General features: G+C 39.1%; 1 protein-coding gene across 1 annotated transcript in view; it reads right to left on the bottom strand.

Annotated features, from left to right (window-relative positions):
• Nucleotides 1-14828, bottom strand: part of ZDHHC2 (zinc finger DHHC-type palmitoyltransferase 2) — a 1463314-nt gene that overhangs the window by 966519 nt on the left and 481967 nt on the right. Inside the window, 1 exon segment of the mRNA XM_044062506.1 lies at nucleotides 2881-2907. Within this exon segment, the coding sequence (XP_043918441.1) occupies nucleotides 2881-2907 (27 nt within the window).

Here is a 14828-nt window from a genome sequence, read left to right as displayed (position 1 = left end):
ACCAAATATTTTGATGAATGCAAACTGGTAGCATCATTTCTTCAATAAAAGAAGCTACATTTCCCAAGATGGCCTAAAATGTACATAGTTGGTATAGTAATTGTAGCTGTAGTAGTAATAATGACCTCATATTTATTACCAATAAATGCAGCATTGTGTAACTTAAAATAAATGGGAAATTCATATAAATGACACCACCATCTTAGATCAATGGACAGTGAAAGACAATTTAATCTTTGACCAGTGCATATCTACCAAAGTCAGAAAGCATATTTTCTAGCCCATATAATTCTAAAGATCATGCCTTGCCTTTCTGGGAAGATCACTGCACCAACTCATGCTTGATTGATCTATCCCAGCAATGAATACTATGCTGTCTTTTCTAGCCTTTGAACAAGTCAACTGAAACAACTTGAAAACATGCAGCAGTTTTGTACTAGAAAATATATACATTTGGAAAACTTAAAATATTCAGAAAGGCTTCAGGAACAGTCATTATATTCTGCTTTCTATAACTTACTTAGACATGATCTTTACTTTTGATTTAAGGGAAGGTCTAAAGCATTGTTTTTGAAAATCTATGCCTAGAATGCACCTCTCAGAGTACTAACACTAGATTGGGGAACCTAATACTAAAAACAAATACCAATAATAATATAGCAAACAGTAACAGATGCATTACATAACTCATTTCAAGATTATAAAAATAATTGTGTTATTTAAGGCAATTAAACACAATGAATGCTAGTAAATTGCAAATCTGGCAGTAAGGAGAAGTGGTCTGAAGATTATGAGCCGAAGTGAGCGGGACTGAGGAACGTTTAGATGAAGTCTATGGAATGGGGGTGCAGCATGTCAGAAACATTGGTAGAATTAGTGTAGGCTATGTACAAGGACATAATGATACCAGTACAAACAGCATTCGGAGTCATGGAGGGGATCCTAATGGGCGTCGGTGTGCACCAGGGTACAGCTCTAAACTCACTGCTGTTCATACCAGTGATGGACCACATTAGCAAACAAGTCAGGCGGACAGATCAACAAAACTGCTGTATGCAGACTATCTGGATGGTGCAGTGGTAGTGTTGCCGCCTCACAGCAAGAGGTTCTCCAGTTTGATTCTCAGATGGTGTGCCTGCTATGTGGAGTCTGCATGCCCTCCCTGCATTTATGTGGGTTTCCTCTCGGTGCTCCGGTTTCTTCCCAGGTTACAAAAACATGCATCTGGAGCATTTCTCTCTAGGCCTCCACTGAAAATTGGCTTAGTTCCAAGTCAGACTTTCCTGGTTAACAAATATAATATAAAAATAAATAAATATATCTGGCATTACAAGCAGGCAGTGAACAGAAACTTCACTAAATGATAGGAGACCGGAATACAAAACTGAAGGCACATGGGATGAAACTGAATACATACAGTTCAGCTGTCATGGCAGCAAATGTGAAAATCAGAAGAAGCTTAAAGGTGAGATAGAAGGGAAAACAGTGGAACACATTAACAGTTTCAAGTATGTGAAAGGGGTGGCTGAGGAGAAGGGAAGCCAGACTGCGGAGGTCAAAGCTAGAATCAGAGGTGCCACAGCCAGCTGGCACAGATTGTCAGGTTTAGTGTGGTAGAGAAGAATGCCAAAGAAGCTGAAAAACAAGGTGTACAAAGCAGTGGTGCAATTAGTGCTTCTGGATGGCATAGAAACCTGGTCAGTGAAAGCAAAACAATTATGGAAGCTTGAAGTAATGGAGTGAAGTCCTGAGATGGGTTGAAAGGTGTGCACTCTGAGACAGATGACATTTTAACATCACAGCAGAAGTCAAAATAGCCCCATTTTCAGAGAAGGTCAACAAAAACAGACTATGGTGGTTCAGTCATATGTAGAAAAGCAGAAGACAATTCTGTGAAGATAATTGGAGACAGTAAATAAGAAGGCAGGAGGAAATCAGAACATTCAGCGAATAGATGAAGGGATTGCAAGAGAAAAGACCCGTGACAGTCAGGTAAGCCTTTGAAATTAGGAGAGTGGCACTGAATCAACAGAGGTGTCAATGTTTTACATGACGCCCCAACCCCATGTAGAAAAATGGGAGAGATCTGTTTGATCATGATGATGATGATGAAGATGATGGACTGTTATCAAATTTAGATACAGTTTGCGGAGTACAGTCACTGTTATTAGAGGATGATAATTCTTGTTGGAGAAGATTTACAAGATACTAAGTGACCAGCCTTCATATGTTATAGCACATACTGACAATTTTGTTACTGCAAATAGACTGCATCTCTTGCATGTGCAGATGCAAAATGCTAACTAGGTGAATCATACATACAGCAGATAAGGAAAGTTATCAAAATCACATTTAATATAGAAAGCTTTTTAAACAATTTCTATTCCACACTTAATTTGTTTCCTTACTGCTGCTGATTTTAACACATGCTATTAAATGGATTTTACAAGGGACTAACATTTTTTACTGCAGTTCTTCTTGTAAAGCTTTGCATTCATTAAGTATATTAATGTCGCTTTAAGAATATTCCATTTCTAGGGTTTCCATATGGAAACAGATAACAGTACAGCTACTAGCTTTGTCAATAAAATATTGCATCAGGTGGTGGTGCTTCAGTTCATTATGATATATCATCCTGGTTTGGATTAAAGACTGTAAAAACATTTTCCATAAATTTAAAAAAATGCGCTATGCATGTGAAAACAGTATGTACAGCAGAATATCCTTCATGCCTGATTTACCACTGCAGGCAATATTAATGACAAGGGTATTGCCATTTCTATTTTATTACACACGAAGGCTTTCTAAACAATGTTCTGAATGTATGTCAACCTCACTGCACTGCCACATCAAATTCATGAGATATAAAATAAGGCTTACCTTTCTCTCCAATATACGACATGGAAACTGAAAGAAAAAGAAGGCAGGAGTTCATCAGAAAGTAAAAGAAAAAGCTTTTTTTGTTGAAATTCTGGAATCTTTTACTATTTTATTCAGAACTGTATAAAACTGACTACTGTATGATACTGTATTATTTCGAATGCATTTTCTTACACTATGTCAGACTCGTAATGAGTTTGGGCTATCAAACTAGGCCAATTATCAAAGCTCAATCACATGTACTGAAATGTTCTAGTTAATCACTCCCTGGATATACAGGATAGTACAAGGTACATTTCATAGCTAGACAGTCCATGTGCCTAGATTACCCTGCACATTTGGATAGTCTCTGGAAAGGACATTATAACAGTTACAGCTGGAATTAGCTTTCTGATTATATTTCCAAAACTCATTTAATACAATTATGATGACATTTGATGTGAACTATTCTTACTGCAGGAGGTTTAAGTTTCACTTGTAAGTAGACACAGGGACAGACATATGAATTCCTAATTTCAGGTCTATAATTTCCTTGACAGCCTGCAGCAAACCATATCCATGACACTTAGCAGTACTTTGTCTGATACATTGTCTCATTCTTAGTAAACACTGTAGCTGCTTTGCAATAATAACAACATTTAAAAAGATATTTACTCTTCTGCTATAATTGTTCAAAGTTCAAAAAGAAGGAAGGCACCATTTATATACATTTGACATATGGTTCAGAAAAACAACTCTGCAAAATAATAGAATCTTGATTCTTTTAAATGAGTACACATGTAATCAATGTCACATATATGTATCAGTCAGGAGATTAATGTATGGCTTAAACAATAGCTATAAAATATAAGAGCCTTATGATAAAACAGAAATAATGTGACACAAAGCTGAAAAGCCCTATATTGTAGACAGATCATCTTTTATATCTGCACTCTATTATGCATCAAAGACAGGTTCTAGAGTGTTTGTGGAAATGCAGCCATTATAGTCAGTGGACAGGCATGCTCTTCATATGACACAGTGAGTCTGAAAGGATAGGAGGAATGTTAAAGTTAAAGTCACTGTTTACCCACATAGGTCAGGGGCAAACTGATCCCACTAGACATAGAATGACAGTTCCATCCCCGGTGAGACTCTCTCTGTTTAACACCATAGCCTTTGCCCTTTGAATAGGTGAGATGACCAGGAAAAAAAAGAACCTAAGGCAGCTAGGCGAGTATCAGAAACACCTGAAAGAGAACATCATTAAAACCAAGTTTCACTGCAGACCATTGTTACAGGTCTTTCTTCTTAGTCTGTGCTTCAATATAAAATGAAAGGATAATATATAAACTAATTCAGTGCCCTGACTAAAGGGTGATACAACAGTGATTGATGCTCATACGTGCTTTCACTACATAATAGTGACAGCCACTATTGAAACCTGCTGCTTCCCTGGGAAATCATGTCCTCATGCATCCCCCAGTGCATTGCAACTTAAATATACTGACGCCAAAAGTACCATATCCCAGAAAAAACAGTAAATTCTCTGAGGTGCCGCAATGTCAGTCCTTCAGCAAATAATAAGCATATCATATTTGTGATCATGCATAAGGATGTCAGTCATAAATGTCTCATGCTTAAGTCTTGCCCCTAATTAAATCACATCTCATTTGCAACAAGTGTTATCTTTTTCAGTACAGACTTCTGAAGAGATACTAACAGTGTGATTTTATTTCATTTCATTTTATTTTATTTTATTTACTTTGTTTTGTTGACGGTGATGCTTCAGCTGTGTGGACCACATTTACAGTGGAGGTTCAAGGAGTAAAGTTTCAAATGTTTCAAATCCAAAATATGCAATGTAAGCAAATACATAAAACAAGCGATTACATTATAAACTGTATTGTCAAATGCATTGCAGTAACTACAGAGGGATTAAATTGATCAGTCACAGCATGAAGTTATGGGAAAGAGTAGTGGAAGCAAGGTTAAGAAGGGATGTGATGATTAGTGATCAGCAGTATGGTTTCATGCCAGGAAAGAGCACTACAGATGCGATCTTTGCTCTGAGAGTGTTGATGGAGAAGTACAGAGAATGTCAAAAGGAGTTGCATTGTGTTTTTGTAGACTTAGAGAAAGCATATGACAGGGTGCCTAGAGTGGAGTTGTGGTATTGCATAAGGAAGTCAGGAGTGTCAGAAAAGTATGTAAGAGTGGTACAGGATATGTACGAGGGTAGTGTGACAGCGGTGAGGTCTGCGGTGGGACTGACGGATGCATTTAAGGTGGAGGTGGGGTTACATCAAGGATCAGCTCTGAGCCCTTTCTTATTTGCAATGGTGACGGACAGGTTGATAGACGAGATCAGACAGGAGTCCTCTTGGACTATGATGTTTGCAGATGACATTGTGATCTGTAGTGAGAGTAGGGAACAGGTGGAGGAGACCCTGGAGAGATGGAGATATGCTCTAGAGAGAAGAGGAATGAAGGTCAGCAGGACTAAGACAGAATATATGTGTGTGAATGAGAGGGAGGACAGAGGAATGGTGAGGATGCAAGGAGTAGAGGTGGCGAAGGTGGATGAGTTTAAATACTTGAGGTCAATAGTTCAGAGTAACGGTAAGTGTAGAAGAGAGGAGAAGAAGAGAGTACAGGCAGGATGGAGTCGATGGAGAAGAGTGTCAGGAGTGATTTGTGACAGATGAGTACCTGTAAGAGTGAAAGGGAAGGTCTACAAGAAGGTAGTGAGACCAGCTATGTTATATGGGTTGGAGACAGTGGCATTGGCAAAAAGACAGGAATTTGAGCTGGATGTGGCAGAATTAAAGATGTTAAGATTTGCACTGGGTGTGACGAGGGTGGACAAGATTAGGAATAAGTATATTAGAGGGTCAGCCCAGGTTGGAAGGTTTGGAGACAAAGCCAAAGAGGCATGATTACGTTGGTCTGGACATGTGCTGAGGAGGGATGCTGAGTATATTGGGAAAAAGATGCTAAGGATGAAGCTACCAGGTAACAGGAAGAGAGGTGGTGAGAGAGGACATGCAGGTGGTTGGTGTGACAGAGCAAGATGCAGAGGACAGGAAGAAATGGAAACAGGCGATCTGCTGTGGCAACCCCTAACGGGAACAGCCGAAAGAAGATGATGATTGTATATTCAAGCAAACAACACACTTTTGAAGCACTTTCAAAAATAGAATGATATGCACTTCATCTGCATATGCACTTAGGGAGGGGATGCCCTTAATGAAGCTGAACAAGTTTTCAGTTAAGGATGTTCAGCTATACACACATACATGTCTCAAAGATAAAGTCAGGCTTTATGTTTGACTAATATCAGTTATTACTTGCAGATAAACAACTGTTTGAAGGACTAGGGAATCTATACTATAGAGGTGGTAGGACTGAATGTAATGATTATGCATGAATGTGAGAAATAAATAAGACAGAATAACTAAGAATTATAATATATACAAGAGATAGAAAATGTTGAGAACATTAAAATGATGAAGGAGTCTACGTAAGAGCACCAAGGGTTTTCTCTTCTTCAACTTGTACTAAACATTCATTGGGTTCATGTATCACTTCCCTTATCGCGAAGTCTGAAAAGGTTCTGGATGTCTCTTTACCACAGCTCTTTTATAGTACTTTTGTTTAATAAATGTCAGTTCTATATCACATTAATGAAAAAGTCAACAAAAAATAAGTAAATTAAGTAATTAATGAACAGATCAAATCATATTTAGGGTTTCCTTATGCTGTCTTTTTCCTGTTACTTTACTGAGCAGTTAATTACTAGTTCTTTGATAATCCATGAGTTATTTGGAATACAAATGTTGTTCAGTGTTTAATAGCCTGTGGTCACTACATCTGACCTCCTTATTGCAAGAGCTCTACCACAAGGTGCTATACATACCAGTTCATTTAGAATTTTTGTCAGTATTTAATAGCCTGTGGTCACTACATCTGACCCCGATATTGCATGAGCTCTGCAACAAGGCTCTATACCTACAGGTTTACTGAGAATTTTCTCAGTGTTTAATAGCCTGTGGTCACTACATCTGACCTCGATATTGCAGGAGCTCTGCCACAAGGCCCTACATCTACACCTACAAGTTTACTGAGCATTTTGTCAGTGTTTAATGTAAGCTTATTTATCATAAAGAACTTTGCTGCATATTAACTTTAATCAGTTAAATGCATGCCTGTTCTGTGATTGAAAGTCTCTTGAGAAATGTCAGACAACCTGTTTTACTTGCATGTCTTTATTAATTGCTTTGTTCTGGGTATAAACTGATTGCTGTCAGTTATAAACTGGCCTGAGTTTGGGATTGTCATTATAGTAGAATGTATTGCTAAATATCCCCTTAGTGTTCTTTTTACACTTAGTCAATATCTTCCTTCATAGAGCAGGTCTGTGTCATATGTAATTAAATTTCCATTTGTACTAAGATTGCATATAACAGTCAAAAGACTTTGGCAGTGTTTATATTTGTAACACTTTCATTCAGATCGGTTAAGCGTTATGTATGCTGAGGGTGTTTCCCTTTGACACATATGTATGTAATGTGAGTTGCTGCTGTTCTGGTGTGTATATATATATATATATATATATATATATATATATATATATATATATATATATATAATACACACACACACACACACACACACACACACACACACACACACACACACACACACACACACACACACACATATATTACACTGTTTTGATGTACTGGTTAAATCCCATGAATGTTTGCTAAGTGATGGTGTTATATTGTGCGTATCAATGCAGTGCCATATTTTGATAATTTGCTCAGTACACAGGTATATTTACACAGGATTACTGTGGTTGTCTAACAGTATAATTCCTGCTAAAACTACTTTGAGCTTTCATTTATACAAGTTTTTACCACCACTCTTATAGGTTCATAGGTTCATAGGTAGGTACTAGGCTATCGCCTCTAGGGCCCATACAAGCCTAGCCAAAAAATGTACCCTGGCTTTTGCCACCCAAGAAAATTATTTTCCTGTGCCCCTATCGAGCAGAGCCACAGAAGTGATCCCCGGGGTGAATTTCCCATTTCCCATCCAATCATCAAGATTTTTCTTGAAGAGTGCTAATGAGGAGCTCTGTTTGACATAGATAGGTAGTCTGTTCCAGAGTATGGGAAGTCTCTGGGACAGGAATCTATCCCTCCAGCATGTTCTGTTTATTGTGGTGACAAGGTTTAGGTCCCTAGAGCATGTAGCTCAGAGGGATTGGGATTTCTTTAAGTGGAGCATGTCCAACAGCTCTGGGTTTGATATAGCTTTGTATGTTAGGCAGAGATCACCCTGAGTAGGCGATAGCGATGGAGTAAAGCTGTAGTTTTTTGAGATGGTCTGCATAGGGCATCTGTTTGAGGCCAGTAATCCTCTTTGTGAGGTATTTCTGTGGTCTTTCCAGTTGTTGTAGATGTCTTGTGAGGTACATACCAAAAGGGGCATTGTACTCTATAATGGGTCTAATGAGTGATGAGTAGAGGGGAACAATGACCTCTTTTTCTGGATGAGAATCCTTTTGTGATGAGATGAGCCACATAGAAGGATTTCCTGACCACTGTGGCAATGTGATTATCAAAGGAGAGACTACTGTCCACCTGTGTCCCAAGGTCTCATCACATTTTCAGCATTAAGTAGACTACCAGCTATGTGGTAGTTCATGGGTACAGAGTTTTTACCAAAGGGGATGACAATACACTTTTTGGCATTGAGCTTCAGGCCATTGCTTTGACACCAGGTATCTGTCTCAGTGAGGCCCTTTTTTAGTTTGTCCACATTGTTAGGAGTTTCAATTATGGCTCCTAGTTTGCAGTCATCTGCAAACTTTGTTAATAAAGACCTTCTGTTTTGGCCTGCACTTCAGAGAAGTAGATGCCAAACAGGAGAGGACCCAGGACTGAACCCTGTGGTACTCCACTTGTCACTGGTCTGATGTTGGATTTGGAATCCACTACTTTCACAGTGTGGGTTCTGTCCATGAGCCAGTTGGCAACCCATCTTGTGACATAGGGATTTATACCTAGTTTAGTGAGCTTATCTATAATTCCAGAGTGGGGGATGGTGTTGAAAGCCTTGGCGAGATCTAGATAAGCTGTGTGAACCATTTTACCATCATCTATGGCTTTGGTGACTGCTTCAAAGAAGTCAATCAGGTTTAGGAGACATGATCTGCCTTTTACAAATCCAAACTGGATAGGGTCCAGAGTTTGGAGATTACCAATGTCTTTGTTTATGAGTTCCACGATGATACGTTCCATGGCCTTGCAGACCAGGCTCATCAGGCTAATGGGGCAGTAGTTCCTGGGGTCCGTCGTGGCTCCGCCTTTGTGGAGTGGGATAACCATCGCGGTGCACCATTCAGTGGGTACAAAGCCTGAGGTGAGGCTATGATTGAACATGGTACTTAGGTAGGGTGCCAGTTCATTCTGTAGTTCATGTAGAACACAGCCTGGGATATTTTTAGGTCCCATGGATGCTGTGTTCTTGGCTTTGGAGAGTGTGTTTTTTACCTGTGCAGCCATGATTATAGGAACTTTGCATTCTTCCGGTATAGAGATGGGCCATCTAGGGGGTGAGAGGGAGGTAAGGTTAGCACTGAACCTATCTGCTAGGATGTTCAATCAGGCAATATCAGTTGATTCTGTATATTTAGTGCCATTGTGCTGTAACTCAGAGCAGATCTGAGTGTTCCCATTTAGATTCTTGACATAGCTATAGAATGCTTTGTGGTTGTCTTTAGAGTCAGTGGCAATTTTGTTTTCGTAACTAGCTTTGGAGGATTTTATGAGGGATCTCAGCTTCTTACTGAGGTTGACCAGGGAGTTCCTCCAGTCATGGGATTTTACTCTTTTTTGCAACAGTTTCTTTCTTCTGTTGTAGAGTTTGTTCATGGCACAGGACCACCAGATTGGCTTCCATTTTTTGGAGGATAACATCTTGGTTCTATTAGGGATAGCATGATCCATGCACTCGTGTAAGTGCTTATAAAGTGCATTTGTGTAGGATTCGGCAGTCATACCTCTATTGTCCATCTGCATGGGTGTCATGAAGTTTGCCACTTCTGTCTTAAGAAGTGTGAAGTTGGCTTTGGAGAAGTTTTTTACGATGGTTTCCCTAATTTGGGGTGGGGGTGGGATGTGGATGTCTAGGCTGATTAGTTTGTGGTTGGATCTGACCAGCGAGGAATTGACCTCTGGTGTGGAACACCGGTTTCCCATGTTGGTAATGACCAGGTCTAGGATATTGCTGCCCCTGGTGGGGGTGTGAATAAGTTGATCCAAGGCATTGGAATTTATGAATTCTAGAAAACGATGAGCAAAAGAGTTGGTACATGAGTAGTTTTCCCAGTTTTCTTCTCTTATATTTCCCATGTATTCTCTTGTTCTGACTTACTCTGGTCCTTCCTCCATCTCCTTTTGATATAATAAGTACTAACCTTATTGCCTTAATCTAATACTACAGCTTAGCAGAGTTTTTTGTTTCTTTCATGTCAGAGCCTGCAGTCACTACATTTGTCCTAAATATTGCAGGATCTCTGCCACAAGGTTCTATACCTACACCAAGACATTTACAGAGAATTTTGTCAGTGTTTAATGTAAGCATATTTATCATGAATATCCTTGCTACATATTAATTTTAATCAGTAAATACATGCCTGCTCTGTGATTGAAAGCCTCTGTGAAATACATCTGTGCACTCTAAGGACCTCTTATGAAGTTGGCCACTGTCCCCTTTTGTTTGATCAGTAGACTATACTGCATATGACAGTTATGTAGGCTCAGGAATTGTCAGACAACCTGTTTTACTTGCATCTCTTTAATTACTTTGTTCTGGCTATAAACTGATTGCTCTCAATTATAAATTCACCTGAAAGTGTGATTGCCACTGTAGTCGAATGTACTGTGAAATATCCCCTCAGTGTTGTCTCTTCTTACACTTAGTCTCTATCTTCCTTTATAGAGCAGGTATGTGTCATATGTTATTACATTTCTGTTTTTACTAAGTCTGTGTATAACATAATATATATTACACTGTTTTGATGTTCTGGTTAATCCCATGAATGTTTTCTAAGTGATGGTGTTATATTGTGCATATCAGTGCAGTGCCATATTTTGATAATTTGCTCAATACAGAGGTATATTTACACAGCATTACTGTGGTTGTCAATCAGTATACTTCCTGCTACAACTACTTTGAGCTTTCATTTATACACTTTCTTATCATCACTCTACTCGTATATTCTCTTGCTCTGACTTACTGTAGTCCTTCCACAATCTCTTTTTTCTGTAATAAGTACTAACTTTATTGCCTCAATGTAATTTTACAGCTTAGTAGTGTTTGTTTATTCCTTTCTTTCATTTGAGAGCCTGCGGTCATAGGTTGGTACTAGGCTATCAGCCTTAGGGCCTATACAAACCTAGCCATAACAATTCTCTGGATATTTCTTCCCACAATATTTACTTCCCTGGACCCCTGTCTAGCAGGGTGACTGATGTGATCCCCGGGGGGAACAAACAGCCCTTTCAGGTCTTGAACCCAGGGCTCTGCACACCATACCCAATGGAATTTACCAGTAAGCCATCTCAACTAACTAACTGGCATATGCACTACATCTGACCTTGATATTGCAGGAGCTCTGCCACAAGGCCCTACATCTACACCTACATGTTTATGAGAATTTTGTCAGTGTTTAACATAAGCATATTTATCATGAATATCCTTGACAGGTGGTGGTGCTGCAGTAGCGTTGTCGCCTCACAGTAAGACATTGTCCTGCTCGATTCTCAGCTAGAGCGTCTTCTGTGTGGAGACATGCGTGAATGGGTGTATCTTCAATGAAGGTTGTGCGTCAGAGGTGGCAACTCGGCACGTAAAAATCTACTGCCAATCATTAGCGGACCGGAGTTCCGCTGTGGTGACCCCTAACCGGGAAAAGCTGAAAGACACAACAACATCCTTGACAGCATATTGATTTTAATCAGTTAAATACATGACTGCTCTGTTATTGAAAGTCTCTGTGAAATAGTCTGTGCACTCTAAGGACCTCTTACTAAGTTGGCCACTGGCCACTTTTGCTTGACCAGTAGACTATACTGCATATGCCAGTTAGTTAGTTAGTCTCAAGAAATGTCAGACAGCCTATTTTATTTGCATCTCTTTGTTAATTGCTTTGTTCTGGCTACAAACTGATTGTTCTCAGTTATAAATTGATGTGAGGGTGTCTGTACTTGTACAAGGTTGCTAAGGCCTGGAAATTCTCTCCTGTATCCATCAGGTCTATACCCTCCCTCCCATCTTTCAAAACCACTCTGAAAGACTTCCTAGCTAAACTCTGGATCTCTTCTTGATCAAAACCAGTATAAACTATATCCCAAATTGTGAACAAGTACCTTTTCATTCCTTATATCTCCTTACTGTCCCTTCTACACTTACTTCCTTACTGCTTTCTAATTCTTTTCCCTGACTTTCTCTCTAAATATACCATAAGCTTGATTTTCCTCACTGCATATTGCGACCCCTATTTGTACTAGACTAACTTACCTTTAATTTCTCTGCAAGCTGTCTAAAATTTCTCTAAATATTAAATGATGCGGTAGTGGTGCTGCGGTAGCATTGTCGCCTCACAGCAGGATGTTGTTGCGTTCGATTCTCAGCTAGAGCATCTTCTGTGTGGAGGCATGCGTGAATGGGCATGCCTTCGTTGAAGGTTGTGCATCAGGGCTGGTAACTTGGCATGTAAAAATCCACTACCAAACATTAGCGGACTGGAATTCCGCTGTGGCGACCCCTAACCGGGATAAGCCAAAAGACACAACAACATTAAATGATTGTCATATACCTTGTATCGATTCAATTCTTAGCCAATATTTTTATATTATGTCTAATTTGTTACCATTATTTAAACTGCAGATGATTTTTTTTGAAGATTGAAAAATTATTGTTTTTAAAATGTTTTAAATAATTTGGAGCTTTTCTCCCTGGGCCTCCTCTGAAAATGGGCTTCTACCCAGTCTTTCCTGGTAATCAAATGTTAATAAATTAATTAAATAAATAAATAAATAACCTTGTGCTTTTTAAGGGAATTTGACTTCTGTCTCTTTGCCACACCTCTCTTACTTACTATAGCTACTCCTAGGTGTGACAGGTATCCAGGGATGGTGGCCTCAATTTTTGAATAAGAACCGCTGTCACTCAGAAAGAAATTGATTGTATTTATTGTTACCATGCAAGAACCTGTTGTTAAAGTCAAGCAACTGCAAGGCCCAATTTGGATCATTTTGGTGGGGGTCCCTTAGCTGCCCCCTATCAACCACCACAACCCCCTGTCCACTTGCTGATTTCTTGGACTTAAAATTATTTCAGATCAGGTATCACAAATATATGCTATTGCGATGAATTAAAAATAAAGCAATATGCTTATTTGTTAGCTTATATTTTATAATAAGACAATCTACTGAACTCCTAGATTACCTGGAGATCCAACAACTCCTGTACCTCCTCTCTCTGGGTCTGCTTAACTCATTCAGGTATATTTTAAGGGGCCTGTTTCATTTATCCCTTAGGCCCTGTGTTTGCACGGTACTCTATCAGGTGGGTGCACCATGGCTTACTTGTAAACATGTTCCCAAACTCCAGTAATACAGCATAGATCTCCTAAAGCTGGGTAGGAGATTGCTGCATACTTCCCCCTGTCTCAACTGCTATACTTCTTTATTTTTGTATTTTTTCTTTCTTTTCAATGTCTATCATTTCCCTACGTCCTCCTATGTAACTCCTCCCTTATTATCTTTCATCTGCCATGCTCTACAATTGCATATGTTGTAAATATGCTGTTATGTATATATTATCCTCTCTATAGAAACATTACAGTGTATAATGTCATGACACTGGAGAAGTACTTATTTTACCTATTTTATTGATTGAATTATTGTATCATGCCTACTTATGATTATGTTCACTGAAGCTGTATACCATCCTGACTTATATAACAAGCTCTCCTCAGCCCTCTTCCTTGACCTATCCAAGGCATTTGATATGGTAAATCACCAGCTACTCTTAAACACATTAAAATCACTCTCCATAGATAACCTAACAATTATCTGGGTTCATTCTTACCAAAGTGACAGACAACAAGCTGTACTATGGAAGAATAACCTATCGTCCCTTTTACCAGTCACCCTTGGAGTCCCACAGGGATCTATATTAGGTCCCCTCCTATTCTCCATATTCATTAATGACCTGTACAAAGTCATCCCTGATGCAGCTTGTATTCAGTATGCAGATGAATCAACCCTAATCTGCTGTGCCACCTCCCCCACAGATTTACAATCCTTGTCCCAAATCACTTTCAGCAAAGTAGAGAACTGGCTGACTAGTCGCCAACTACTATTAAACCCAAATAAAACCAAACTATTACTCTTCTCCCCCACTCGCAAGGTCCCCTCTCTACCTCTCACCATAATATCTAACAATAGTACCATAATTTCCCCAGAACCTAGTACTAAACTATTGGGAATGATCATCGACAACAACCTCAAGTTTGATGCTCACATAGACAAAACTATTAAAACAGTTAATAAAAAATTAGGCTCTTTATACAGGATTAAACCATTCTTAACCCCATCTGCTAGAACTGTTATTGCCTGTACACATCTGCTATCGACCCTTCTTTATGCCTCACTCATCTTCGTAAACCTAAGCAAATCAAACCTCAATAAATTTTCTAGGTGCTACAATAACATTGCCAGATTTGCCACAGGATCATTTTATAGAACCCATCACTGCCTTAACCTTCAATCGCTAGACTGGCTTGGACTAGCCTATCAACTGCAATATAACCAACTAATAGTTGTTCACAAAATCCTCTACCAACCAGACAGTACACCCATACTGAAAAGTATTATTACCCCTTACAG

Source organism: Protopterus annectens, chromosome 2.part1 (genome assembly GCF_019279795.1).
Source record: "Protopterus annectens isolate FY-2018-M chromosome 2.part1, PAN1.0, whole genome shotgun sequence".
Taxonomy (NCBI): Eukaryota; Metazoa; Chordata; order Ceratodontiformes; family Protopteridae; genus Protopterus; species Protopterus annectens.
This window is presented reverse-complemented; position numbering and strand designations above follow the sequence as displayed.